Raw genomic sequence first — 13,619 nt, 5'->3', positions numbered from 1 at the left:
TGTGCCATAGGGACGTACAATGTACGTCCCCATATTAAGTATCTACTGTGCCTGGGTCTAACGTTATTTCCAGTTATTAGGACGTTTCTCGTACGTCCGATAGGCACATCAGCAATTATAAATTATGTTTACCTAAAATTTCGTCAGATGGCAGCACTGGGGTGACTTGATACCTGGATGACCAACAGACAAATTTCACAACAATGGCGTCGTCACGTGCTGACAAAGCAGGTTGGTTTTATGCCGTTTTTTCGCTTATTTCTTTACCGATTTCGTTGTAGTTTGAATGAATAAAGGCTGTTCACATCGGAGATCATTGTCATTATTTACTTTGGAGTCAAATTTTGAGGGGGGGGTACTTGGGGGGTGGGGAATGGGATACATTGGTTTTGACATAACCACGTGGTTACTCAGTGGCTCAAAATTCAAACTTATTTGGACCAAACATGCCACAGGACATTAGAGGCAAGATAGGCCGTCATAATTTTGAAGCTGGTTGGGTAGTGTTCAGTACTAGGCTTACTGTGCATTCTAATTGGCCAATAAAGTCAATGGCGCCAGATTCAATTTCAAATTCAAATTTGCCTGGGTGCTTTTGGTGATACTCTGCGTAGGTTTGCTGGTGTCCTGCGGATCAGGGAGGTTTGCTAGTGTCCTGGTGATCAGGGTGGGGTCTAGGGGGTCAAGGATGGGAGGAGTGGGGGTGGGGGTGGATCGAGGGGGTCGGATCTAGAGATGTGATTGTAACTGTACTGTTTTTTTTCAGGACCTTCTGCATCAAGCAGCACTGGCCCAAGGCCAGGTACCAGCCAAAGGCCGACCCCTAGAATGAATCTAGGTCAAGTCTTGGAGATCTTTCAGGACTCAGACAGCGAAGATGGGGGCCTTGATTGTGATGACGAACTTTCTGACTATGAGGATAGTGAATCTGACAATCCTCCTTCTCCTCAAGATGATCCTATGGATGCGTCTGATGGCACAGACGACGACGGGGATGATTTTCAGCCTCCGGACATAATGGATATGTCTGATGCTGATACGTCTGGTGACAATATGGCAATATGGTGTCAATAAATAAAGTTTATTGAGTGAAAAAACACATTTTGTTCAGTTTTTCAAGTTTCCCGCCAATTTTGACGGCCATATTGGATTTTGTGACATCATATAGGTAATTTATAATTTGCATATTCATCACTAGGTAATAACCTTTACAATATAGGGTCTATTTTGCCATATTGGCATAAAATCTAAAAAAGCCTATTTTTCCCTAAAAACCCCCGGCACACGGGTTACACAAGTGGCCCGGCACTCAAAGGGTTAAGCTGGTCGCATCTCATCGCATTGCCACGTCAAAAATATGAGGATGTGTTAAGCCGAAAATTTGTTGAAGTGAGCGAGTCAGTGACCAGCACTTTGTCTGCGACAGTGACATTTTCTATGCCTGAGTTGTCGTCATCATCGTCCTGTGTTTATCCATCCCTCACTAGTAGTACCGGCACCACCGGAAGCTCATATCTCCCAAGCATGTATGGACACACCCCCTCATCATCAACATCCGAAGGGGCCAGGGGGTTTTCTTCATATAGGGCCTATGGAGATTCGGACAGTGCCATAGGATCAGGACGGAGTGGCATGCGCACTCACAATTATAATAACTCCTATCGTAGTTCAGCTGGTGAAGATCAATCGCAATCCGGGTTCCGTGAATTAGCCAATGTGATTAGGGAATTGGGCCAAGGGCAAGGCGGTCGACCAGGCCAAAATAAGGTAGCAGGGGCTGTAAATAAGCCACAGACATATTCAGGGAAAATTACAGAAGACCTTGATAATTTTATCAGGCATTTTGAGGCATATGCCGAGTTTCACCGTTGGGGGGATCAAGAAAAGTATACGACAATGCCAAATTTTTTAGACTCTGAGGCCTTCAGGTTCTTGTACTCCTTGGCCGTCCCCATTCGCACTGATTATAATCAGTTAAAGGAGCGAATGAAGGTTAAGTTCAGCCCCAACAATCTCCAGTTGGTAAATGTACAAACCCTATTCAATAGGAAACAACATAAACGGGAGCCGTTGGAAACCTCTCTGGATAGTGTCCTCAGTTATGCCACAGAGCGGGAAAAACCCCAGAGGACCATTTCGTCGTCCTCATTCAGGGCCTGCGTCCAGCCCTGAAGAATTTTGTTATGTCGCAAAATGTGGCAAGTTTGGATAGTACTATCCAGGCTGCTCGGTTGGGTGATTTCTTGTACCCCGAAGAACCCAACCAGCAGCCACTGCTTCAGTAAATGTTGTTGCCACGGGTCATGATAACAATAGCTTGGAACAGAAGATCGACCAACTGTGTAGTGTCGTGGTCGCTCTGGCACAAGCTCAAAAGCCCCAGCATCCAGGGCCATCTGAATATCATCAGGCCCCGGGACAGTATAGCCAACCTACAATACCAGGCCCTGTTTGCTCTGATCAGTGGGGCTCACAACCAGGCCCAAGTAATAATGATCGGAGGGATAATAGGCCAGCGTACTACCGGAATGGCAGGACCACCGAGGGGGTCATCATCTGTGGGCGATGTGGACGTGTTGGTCATGGAAGCATGACATGCTGGACAAAGTTGACAGAGCCTCCTTCCCAGAGACCACAGGGTCCGGGAGGCCAGAGGCCTCAACGGCGGGTTACCTGCTACAATTGTGGGGGTCAAGGGCATATCAGTCGGGAGTGTCAAGAGCCGAGGAGGCATAACTCTAACAATGGTCCGTTAAACTAAGGCGTGCTCATTTTGCAGGGGGAACGATGAGCACTATTGATCCTATTAATAACCATGATAATGAGATGAAAACAAATTTGGCTGCTCTAAACAATGATAGTGGACACGAAATTAGGTATGACGACGCCACCCAACCAAGCAATAATCCCACAGTATGTGATGAAATAACGCCGGACATGGCGCTGTCTGGCAAGGCATCACACATTGTAGGGTTGTTAACACATGAGCGTGCCATCGAGACTAAGATTAATTGCACCCCGGACATAACGGAAAATGAGAGTAATTGTACTCAAGATGATATTGATCATGAAATAGGGAATAATTGTATTCCAGAGGCTGCTGAAAATGAGAGTTATTGTACTCAAGATGATATTGATCATGAAATAGGGAATAATTGTATTCCAGATGCTGCTGAAAATGAGAGTAATTGCACTCAAGATGATATTGATCATGAAATAGGGAATAATTGTATTCCAGAGGCTGCTGAAAATGAGAGTAATTGTACTCAAGATGATATTGATCATGAAATAGGGAATAATTGTATTCCAGAGGCTGCTGAAAATGAGAGTAATTGCACTCAGGTGATATTGATCATGAAATAGGGAATAATTGTATTCCAGATGCTTCTGAAAATGAGAGTAATTGTACTCAAGATGATATTGATCATGAAGTAGGGAATAACTGTATTCCAGAGGCTGCTGAAAATGAGAGTAATTGTACTCAAGATGATATTGATCATGAAATAGGGAATAATTGTATTCCAGATGCTGCTGAAAATGAGAGTAATTGCACTCAAGATGATATTGATCATGAAATAGGGAATTATTGTATTCTAGATGCTGCTGAAAATGAGAGTAATTGTACTCAAGATGATATTGATCATGAAATGGGGCATAATTGTATTCCAGATGTTACTGAAAACGAGAGTAATTGTACTCAGGATGATATTGATCATGAATTAGGGAATAATTGTATTCCAGTTGTGATGGACAACGTGAGTTACTGTACTCAGGGTGATATTGATCACAAATAGGGAATGGTTGTATTCCAGAGGTTGATGATATTCCAGAGGTTGATGATATTCCAGAGGTTGATGATATTCCAGAGGTTGATTGTATTCCAGAGGTTGATTGTATTCCAGAGGTTGATGATATTCCAGAGGTTGATTGTATTCCAGAGGTTTATGGTATTCCCGAAGTTGGTGGCAATCCTGGAGTGAGTGACGAAATGGTCCCCAACGTTTACAACGACCTCCATGTAAAAACTGTTGGCAGCATTGTTGACATAACATACAAGCAGGGTTGGTCCCCGTGGATTATTGATTGGGCTGATCAAGGGAATGTCTGGTGTAGGCCTAAGTTGGTCGAAATTGCTGGTTATGCAACCCTCTGTGTGCTTGTGTGTAGTGCATTGATATGGCTGTGTGGTGGTCTAGTAGGCCCATACCTCAGAAATTATTTGCATGTCATTATAGCTTGTACAGCCTTGCTAGGATTTGGAATTCAAGGGCTATGCCATGCGCTTGGAGGGGTGGACGTAGTGACAAGCAAGCTACGACCGACAGTATCCACACTGCAAGGGGGACTGGGGATCCTGTACTCTATTTGTCTCGTCATAGTTGCCTCAGCCTGGCCTAACCCAAGGGTGACTTCACTACCAAAACCGGGTCCATTACGTGACAAGGGCGCGCAGGCTGTGTATTTCCAGACAAGGGACCCGCGAGTCAAGTCCAAGTTGTCCAACCTTGTCGCTGGTAAACTTAGGGATCTGCACATAAAGGTTCTGATCGACATTGGTGCCAGCGTGTCACTTTTGAGAAAGGATCTTTTTGAAACCCAACCTACGTTGAAGGGCCTTCCTATTGACTATACTAAGCGAAAGCAGGCAGTCACCGCCAACAAGGACATAACTGACCTGCTGGGTACTAGCGATATTCCATTTAAGCTTGGTAACTATAGCTTAAACCATACTGTTCACATTAACGAGAACCTTTGCCATGAACTAGTCCTGGGCCTAGATTTCCTTTTGCAGCATGCATGCCACCTGAACTTTGAGGAAGGCCTATTGGAACTAACTGGCTGTGAACACATACCATTTGAGGTAATCCATTATGAGGACATTGTCGAAGTTAAGCTTCGGGCTAATTCCACAGTGCTTATCCAACCATGGTCCAAGCGGTTAGTCTGGGCTCGCCTGGAGTGAGATCAATTATTGACAGGTGCACAGGGGGTGGTGTTACCCAATGCCCGATTGGCCGGACGAAGCCATTTAATGGGCGCACACTCACTTGCGGAAGTGAAACATAACCTAGTTCCATTCATGATTTACAATCCGACAGCGAAACCAGTCAAATTGTATCGCTGCACGAACTTAGGACATTTGGATTTCCGCCAGACGGAAATAGTGGCAAACTTAGGGTTAAGTTCAGGGCAAGGAGTTCAAGGTCAGAGTTCAACTGTTGAGCAGGCCCGCACAGCTAGAATGGCCAAGACTGATCCACCTGCTGTTTCCTTAGACAAGTCAGATATCACTCTCGACCAAAAGCAAATTGTCAAGGAACTGCTAATGAAATATCGCCATGACTTTGCCAATGATGATAATGAATTGGGGCACACAACAGTCTTAAAACACCGAGTCGACACTGGCAGTAGTCCTCCCATACGTTCTCAACCTTACCGGGTAGGCCCTGCCTCACGGCAGATTATTGATAATACCGTGAAAGACATGTTGGAACGCCAGCGCCAGCGCTAATATAAGCAGGAGTTTATAGCTGACCAACCAAGTGTACTTAAATGGTACAGGAGTATACATTGTACATAGATAAGTCACATCAGGGCTATTGTAAAGAAGCATATCCACAATACATGAGCCAGGTGTATCATAGAAGACATGTTCAGAATCAGAGCGCCAAAATAAATAATTTTACTGCGCTCATATTTATTTACGCTTTATTTATACAGAAATTACGAAATAACACAAGAGCAACAAACAACAACAATGCAAAAATATATCTTGTATGCACTACATTACACCGACAACTCATTTCCTTGGAACTATAGGTCGAAGCTGGGTAACAAACAATGTCTTCAAACGCCCTATATAGGTACCCAATTCTACCGCAAGAGGGAGAGGCCGTCGAGGCATTTATCTTTCATACTCGCCAAATGTCGACAAATAACGCTAAATACAAATACGACAACACATTACTTACATCCTGTAAACTAATGATAAACAAACTACCTGGCTGTCAAAAACATATTCCTCCAATTTATTGCTGATATTTGTTTCTCTCCAGTTGATGCATGTTAGGCGTTACGCCATTTTCACAGCAAATCACAAATTCCCGGTGGCAGCATTGAGATGACCATCAAAATGTGGTCTGCATATTTATCATCGTCAAAATTATGCCCACCACATCTACATTACAGAAAGTATCATTGTTAATACGCATTTACAATCCCCAGATAGAATATATTATATTACAATGACAACTCCAGCTCGATTAGCTCTTGACAACAGTCTATAATAGATGACCTGATTCGTGAGGTCATATCGCTGGGGAACCCCCATCTCAACATAAAATCTATCACGTGACATTAATACGCCGTTGGCAATTTACATTTTCATAAATTACCGATTCAAAAAGGCGTCAAAAAAACACTTTTTCGCGGACTTCCAGTGGCTTATCTGTAACTTTGACGAAAGCTACCATAACATAGGTAAGTCATGTGAAGTGGCTAGACACTGACATGCTTCGTATTGTAAATATTCGCCTTCAAACTCTTGAATCGAGTGACCATGTGGCAGTCATTTGTTTGTTTTGTTTCAGTCATTTTTCCACTACTGCGCATGCGCATACTACAAACATGTGCTTTCATACTACAAATAGCTCGACAGAGGCGCGGGACCCAGCCTATAGTGCAGGAACTACTTGTACGCTCGTATAATTACTTCAGCACTTGCTGCGTTGTTCGATGCGATGGTCCCTTTACCAAGGTATTCATCCACCCTGTACATCTATGCATTAGTACAGTGTACAACGATCAATATTTTACGGATATCTAAAAGTAGTTCAGCAATAACTGGTTTTATAGAAAAAAAGTCGGTATATAATGAGCTAAGCCGGCATAAACTGCCAGCTCGTTTTAAAAAGCCTACTCTTGCTAGGCACCGAGAAATGGCCCGAACAAACTCAATGATGGACAGACGGACAGACGCCGTCACTGATGACAATACCCCGAAGGCCGATATTCGGCCTCGGGGTAAAATATGTTTTAAGAAACAGATCGGACAAAAATTTTGTGTCAAGAGGTAACCCGAAGAGGGGGCGGGGGGGGGGTCCTGTTTACATAAATTCAAAATTCAAATTCAATTTATTGCACAACTATCAAAGGATAAGACAGTATGGCAGTACATATACACAAATACAACACATACAAAAATATTTTTTTTTAAAAGTTACATGTATATGGTAATTAAAATAAGACCACAATGATTTATTAATTAGTGCCCCTGAAGAACTGCTTGTCTTTCTTCAAAGGTTTTCGAGATAAAAATAGCGGTATCTAAAATAACCTTACTGTCAGTACTACTCATAATAGAAATAAAATCCAGATTTGAAAATAATTGACTACATTTATAAAAATTTATACTTGTGAGAAACTCGTCTCTTAATTTATTGTTAGAGGGACATCGTGCAAAAAAGTGAAACTCGTCCTCGACAACGTTACACCCCAAAAGGACAGAGACGCTTTTCTAACTGAGTACCAAAGTGTCTACCTTTTTCGATGAGTAGGTTGTGATTGCTAAGGCGAAACTTAGCCATTTTTGAAAACAACCCCCTATTTTTAAGAACACTAAGGTAGGGGTCAAATTGGTACTCAGTTTTAAAAGTTCTGTAGGTTCTGAGTTTGTTTTTTTTACTAGAATTTGACCTTTTGTCATTTTGTAATACAGAGAAGAAATGAGAATGATACAATAATTCGAGTGAGTTTGATACATTAGTACTACTAGACGAGAGATCGAGATTTTTCTGAAATTTAGTGTTTAACACATCAATAGTTGCTGATACAGATTTGTTGATACTACAGGACGAAGTGAGCTTTTTGTCATCTTCATAAGCTTCATTAAGGATTGTATTACTGGAGTTTTTAACATGAGATAGGTAATCAAAAGTATGTTTGAACATAAAAACAAGGAAAGGATATTGTCCTAGTTGCCTTCACTCCGCAGTTTGATGTAAATCTATTAACACCCAAGATACATTTACAAAATTTAGACAATAATTGCTCAAATGGAAAACGATTCAGTTGTTTTGACAAATTTATTGCTGTCGTTAATAAGTAGTGATTTGAGACAGACCTTCCCACGCGATGCGAGCTCTGGATTTGTAGTTCGATACTCAGACGCATGAAGCGCTAAGTAGGATCTAGGACAACCATCTGTGTCCGAAGAGGGGAATGATGTATATTACCCCCAGGTATATGGCACGGCTTAACTCGCCGGCCATGAGGGAATTCCTTCATGGCCCAGTGGTTGGCGCGTTGGGACCAGAGTTGAAGTTAAGCAACGTTGAGCGCGGCAACCTAGCTGAAGGCGGCATTGGAGTGCCACCTGGATGTAGCTCGGTGCTAGTAATTGTGCTAGTAATTTGATTCTGTGCTAGTAATTTAATTCTGTCATGAAGAGTTAAATTCCTCAGGTAAGCCCGAAGGGAAGTACATTTGCCTGACCTGGGTAGAGTATGAATGACATGAAACCAACGATTGACATAAGAAGGCTGGCAAAGAAAATATATCGGCACGTACCTAGATTCTGCTGTTTCTTCTTCTATCAGGACTCCTTCGCTCTTTTCGTTGACTTTCAAGAAGACATAGCTCTCAAGGTTAGGTGGGACCACTAAAAAGAAAGCCAGAATTTCAGTCAAAAGGCAATCCAGGGGAAAAGAATTAGTGCGCAAATGTGACATTTCAATCAACGCCAATGATATATTTTGAGATTATTGCGTTGTCCTCCATAAATATACAATATAGGCAGCTAGGTAGGCGAGATAAAGTTACATCAAGTTGCCAATAAGGGTTTCTCACATCTCACAGTAAGTCAAAACAATTCGTGCTTGTGCGAGGAATATATTTAGTGCTGAATCTGACAAGATTCAGGACCATTACTGTGTATGTTAGTCACCTGAAGATGGCCAAATTAGCCCATCTGCTCCTGCCTATAGTCCCCTTTAATTTCAAAACATTCAATAAAACAGTATTGTGACATTTTCACTGAAGGGAGTATTGAAAACAGCCATCGCATTCTCTAATAGTGTGATTCAAAATGGTATATCTCTCGAATTTTGGTATAGAAACTGCCAAATGAATTAAATATATGAAGAATTTTGCCAAGAACAATATTTTTTTGACAAAAGCAAACCTTCTGAAGCTGAAAATAGCACACAGCATCATTGATGGCATTACTATCAATCTATTCATGTAAATCTGAATGTTAGACAAACTTTGCCAGACATCGCAGATTTCATTAGAAATAATATCAATTGGAAACTTTGAGTCTGTCCCAGATTTAAAGCGATGGGAACCAATGAAATGGTCCCGGGACCATGTGCTCACCTCGGGTAATGTTAATGCATGTCATTTGCAGTGGATATGGGGCCAACAGTTTTGGTCATTGATGTCAAGTTTGTGATCTTAGAGGAAGTGGTGTCGTCATGCAGCTTTTATGGATAATTTTTATTGGCTGAAGGAGATGTATGGAAGGAGATAGTGGTAATGCTGCATAATTCATCTGATGATCAGACCAGAGTTTGTGATCTTAGAGGAAGTGGTGTGGTCATGCAGCTTTTATGGATAATTTTTATTGGCTGAAGGAGATGTATGGAAGGAGATAGTGGTAATGCTGCATAATTCATCTGATGATCAGACCAGTAGTTTGGAGTGATAGTCTGTAGTTTGGTTGAAACCGTACTCAGAAAGGATGTTGCAGAGCATGAGTTGCTGGCTTATGGTTTTACAGGCCCCCTGTCATTGGAAAAAAAAGGGCCATTTAGGCTATTCAGAAGAAAAAAGAGTGAAATACCGTCGTTTTTCAGGTCTCATCAGGACGCATTTCTTTAGATGTAGAACTCTTCAATACCTGTTGCTTGTGGAGGAGTAAAAAAACTAGAAATGGTGCTGCGTCTGCATGCAGACTCTGGAGTAACCGCCACGGATGGGGGTTTGGGAGTGGCGGGAGGGGGATGTTGGATGATTTCAGGGCTCTTATGTGAGGGAGGTGGTGGGGGGTTGGCTAAATTTCAGAAAAACCAATACACAAAATGGCGTCGACCAGAATACGTTAGAAGTCGTAAAACTGCTTGCGCTTTGTGGAAAAACCGCAAAAAAACGCACAAAAAAATTATGAAACACTGTACTGCACATCTACAAAATGTACGAATAAAGTCAGCAGAATCATTTTTTTAAATTTCATGCCTACATTCGCTAAAACTTAGTCCAGATCACCTTTGGGAACCGTGACTCCAGACCGGGCCGTAATGCATACACAGTGTACAGATATATACATTGTTGCACCTAGGCTCCGGTTGTAACTGGGGGGAAGAATTTGCCTCCTAACACAAAACTCTCTGCCGAGCCCCTATCAGGCGTGGCGGAGACTAATAATGTCATTGAACACAGTTGTTTTATGATAACTTGAGTCAAGTTTTCTTTGCACACTGGCATCACCCCAGATCTCCAACAGATCAAACACACCGTTATCGGTGCTTAAACACAGCTAGCTTGAATAATCAGTAAAAATATTCTATGAAAAACACTAAAACGTGTATTCTCACCACGCCAAAAACACACTTCTTGTGCAATGAACGAGAGGCCCATGGGCCTGGCGCTCAGCTGAATGTAAAGATGCTCACTTTTGTTTCCACGGTCACTTTATATAAATATTTCATCACGAAACTGAGCTAAAAATTCATTACCAGCTATGGCAGGCCTAGCACACTCTGTTTTGAATAGAGGGAGACTCCATCATTCCTATTGTTTGAGATTGGACAGGTGTGAATTAATCTGGCAATTAGCCTCCTGTGCATTGTTGCATGCAAACACTAAAATGTTTGGTTTTTGCTAATTAAGGGGCAAATAAATCAGCCAAAAGTTTTGAAAGCTTCACAAATGATTGTCGCAAGGAAGTACTTTATGATAGTTAGCGAAATCTTGATTAATTCTAGGTGGAAAGTAATATTTTTCGCATATTTGTTAGGAAAAAAATTGAAAATCCTCCAATTTTCAGCCCCCCTATGGACACTATGAATTTTTCTCGAATAAAGCTGAAATCTTGGGAATATAATCCTAAGAGTTATATCAACCACGTCTGAAGTCGGAAGTTTGTATCAAATACATAGTTTTGGAGCTAGCACAGCTAGAAAAGCCCCCAAAACCCAATTTCTCAGGAATTTACACTACAGGCTACGAGTGAAGCATTACAGATTTACCAAAATAGCTGGTAATGTGTTTCCAAGATGGCCGCGTGCCAAAAAAAAACAACAAGAGGAGCTTTGCTCGATCCATCTGATTGTTCACATAACTTCCCACAATGAGTGTGATTAAAATTTGAAGGTTGTTACAGAGATTAAATCTAACTAGTTGCGATGGTTCCTTCGAGAGTCACAACCCAGTAGACAACCAGTGACTGCATTCTGGACCTTTACATCAATCTGTTGAAGTTCAGCTTGAGACAAACCAGTCCATTTGATACATTGTCACAACCTAGGACAACTACATCATGCAGTAAATGTAGTCTTGACCTTTGTATCAATTCCTTCGAAATGCAAGTTGTGAAAAACCAGTTGAGTCGATGCGTGGTCACAACATTGGGGCAAACAGTTAGGACCTTAACATCAAATCCTTTGAAGTGCAGGTTGAGACAAACCAGCCCAGTATATGTATGGCCACAACCAGAAACAGTCTGGACCTTTACATCAAATCCTTTGAAGTGTAGGTTGGTTGTGACAAACTAGTCCAGTGAACATGGTCCAGCCCAAGCCGGGACAGCCATGCAGTAATTGTCATCGACTTCACATCAGGGACAACCAATAGTTTCAAAGTGCAAGGCGAGGACCAAGGGGTAGGATTTTTTTAGCCCGCATTGATAGTGAGTACAAACTTAACATATACACTTGATTTTTTGGTAAACCAACTGTCATATATGTTTTTTTTTATTAAATCAATTTTAAGGTAACTATTACAGTGAAAAAGAATGAAATACTAGAATTGACTGGTTCTTCTGATGACCACGTGGGTGAGCACTGCAGTTGGATTGTAGGCGCAAGGTTTTTGTTTGATTCTATGAGTATGAGTGTAGCTCAGCTCCACACACTCAGTGGTTACATGCTTGATTCCCAAGTTTGACCGCATCAGTCCGGTTCTGATGCGGCTCCATTGGCTGCCAGTCAAGGCAAGTGTTGAGTTTAAGATACTCTTGCTCACCTACAAGGCAGTCCATGGAGCGGCACCGGCTTACCTCACTGATATGGTACAACGCCGACGTGGGTCAGCCTATTCCCTCAGGGCTGATGCCGCTTTCCTTCTACAGGAGCCACGCACCAAGTGCATACGTTTTGGTGACAGATCCTTCTACAAGGCGGCGCCACTCCTATGGAATGGGCTGCCCACACACATTAGACTTGCGGAGTCAAAGGCAGCTTTTGGAACAATGCTAAAAGCACACCTATTTCGAGTGTATTTCAAAGGCGCCTGAGAGTTGGTGAAATTTTTCACCAAATTTGGGCGCCGTAGAAATTCCTTTTTTGATTGATTGATCTCTGATGTGGTCACCAAAAATGGTCAAATGCAGCTGTAGATTATTCCTGTAAAACATGATGAGATAACATTTTAATGTTGATTAAGCTTGTCCCAGGAATACACCGCACCTGTGACGAGGTTGATAACAATCTCAACACCAAGGTAGGTTATCTGCCGGAATTGAAATAGTCCTGGTATGGCAGTGAGGTTGTTATTGATCTTATCGCAGGTGTTATCTCACAACGAGGTTTACCAGAAGTAGTTACTTCATCTCAGAGGCGTGAAGTTGGAAATCAGACTCGGTGTGTTCCAGGTAATACTTTATGGATGAACTCTCAAACATTTATGGACTTAAATATTTTTTCTGACTGAATGGATTCTCACTCCGAAATTAGATCACAAAATAATTTTGAGGAAGTCTTTTCCACCACATAAGAGTCTGATCAATCCATTAGTCTCCCTAATTACCTACGTACATGCAAGCAGTAACACTTTTCATACGCATTCAACACATACAACATCATCATCATGTTATATGCATTGTACTGTATGTAGCATGTATTATATGTAAATTGTAAATAGAAAGCCATGGCCTACGTTTCAGATTGAAAAATGCACAACTTTCTTTAAACTTCGTAGACTATAAAACAAAATGACTAATACTGGTTACACCACTACTCTGCTCATTGTTTATGGTGAGTAGTATAGTGATTTTGAAGTCGACAAGCAGGCCATGTTGGCATGTTTTTAATTTAGCAATTGGGGCCGCCATATTGGATTTTGGGCTCGATCGATGTCAGATTTTCAGTTCAAGTTTTATCACGAAGTACACACATTCTGCAGTCTCCCGGATCGAATCAAAATGGGCACAAAGATAAGCTGTACTAACTTGACTGCCCTGGCAGTATCATCAGTGGATTTAGACTGCATAGTTTCAAATTCAAATGATCCAAAACGCGGGTCACACTTACTTCAAATTTAAGCATGGACTCCTATAGCAAAAAACACAAGAATATCTGAAAGAGACAGAATATTTCAACCTCCCTTTTCACATGTTTATACGT

The 13,619-nt window shown here is 41.8% G+C and overlaps 2 protein-coding genes across 4 annotated transcripts in view; both read right to left on the bottom strand.

The window, feature by feature from the left end:
* Positions 1-13,619, bottom strand: part of LOC135489273 (DNA replication complex GINS protein SLD5-like) — a 249,221-nt gene that overhangs the window by 44,675 nt on the left and 190,927 nt on the right. For both annotated transcript variants that reach the window (XM_064774554.1, XM_064774555.1), the window contains exon 6: positions 8,569-8,659. In XM_064774554.1, coding sequence (XP_064630624.1) covers positions 8,569-8,659 — 91 coding nt within the window. The remainder of the gene's footprint in view (positions 1-8,568; positions 8,660-13,619) is intronic.
* Positions 1-13,619, bottom strand: part of LOC135489277 (uncharacterized) — a 253,966-nt gene that overhangs the window by 176,728 nt on the left and 63,619 nt on the right. The window lies entirely within an intron of this gene.

This window comes from Lineus longissimus, chromosome 6, assembly GCF_910592395.1.
Source record: "Lineus longissimus chromosome 6, tnLinLong1.2, whole genome shotgun sequence".
NCBI classification, from domain to species: Eukaryota; Metazoa; Nemertea; class Pilidiophora; order Heteronemertea; family Lineidae; genus Lineus; species Lineus longissimus.
This window is presented reverse-complemented; position numbering and strand designations above follow the sequence as displayed.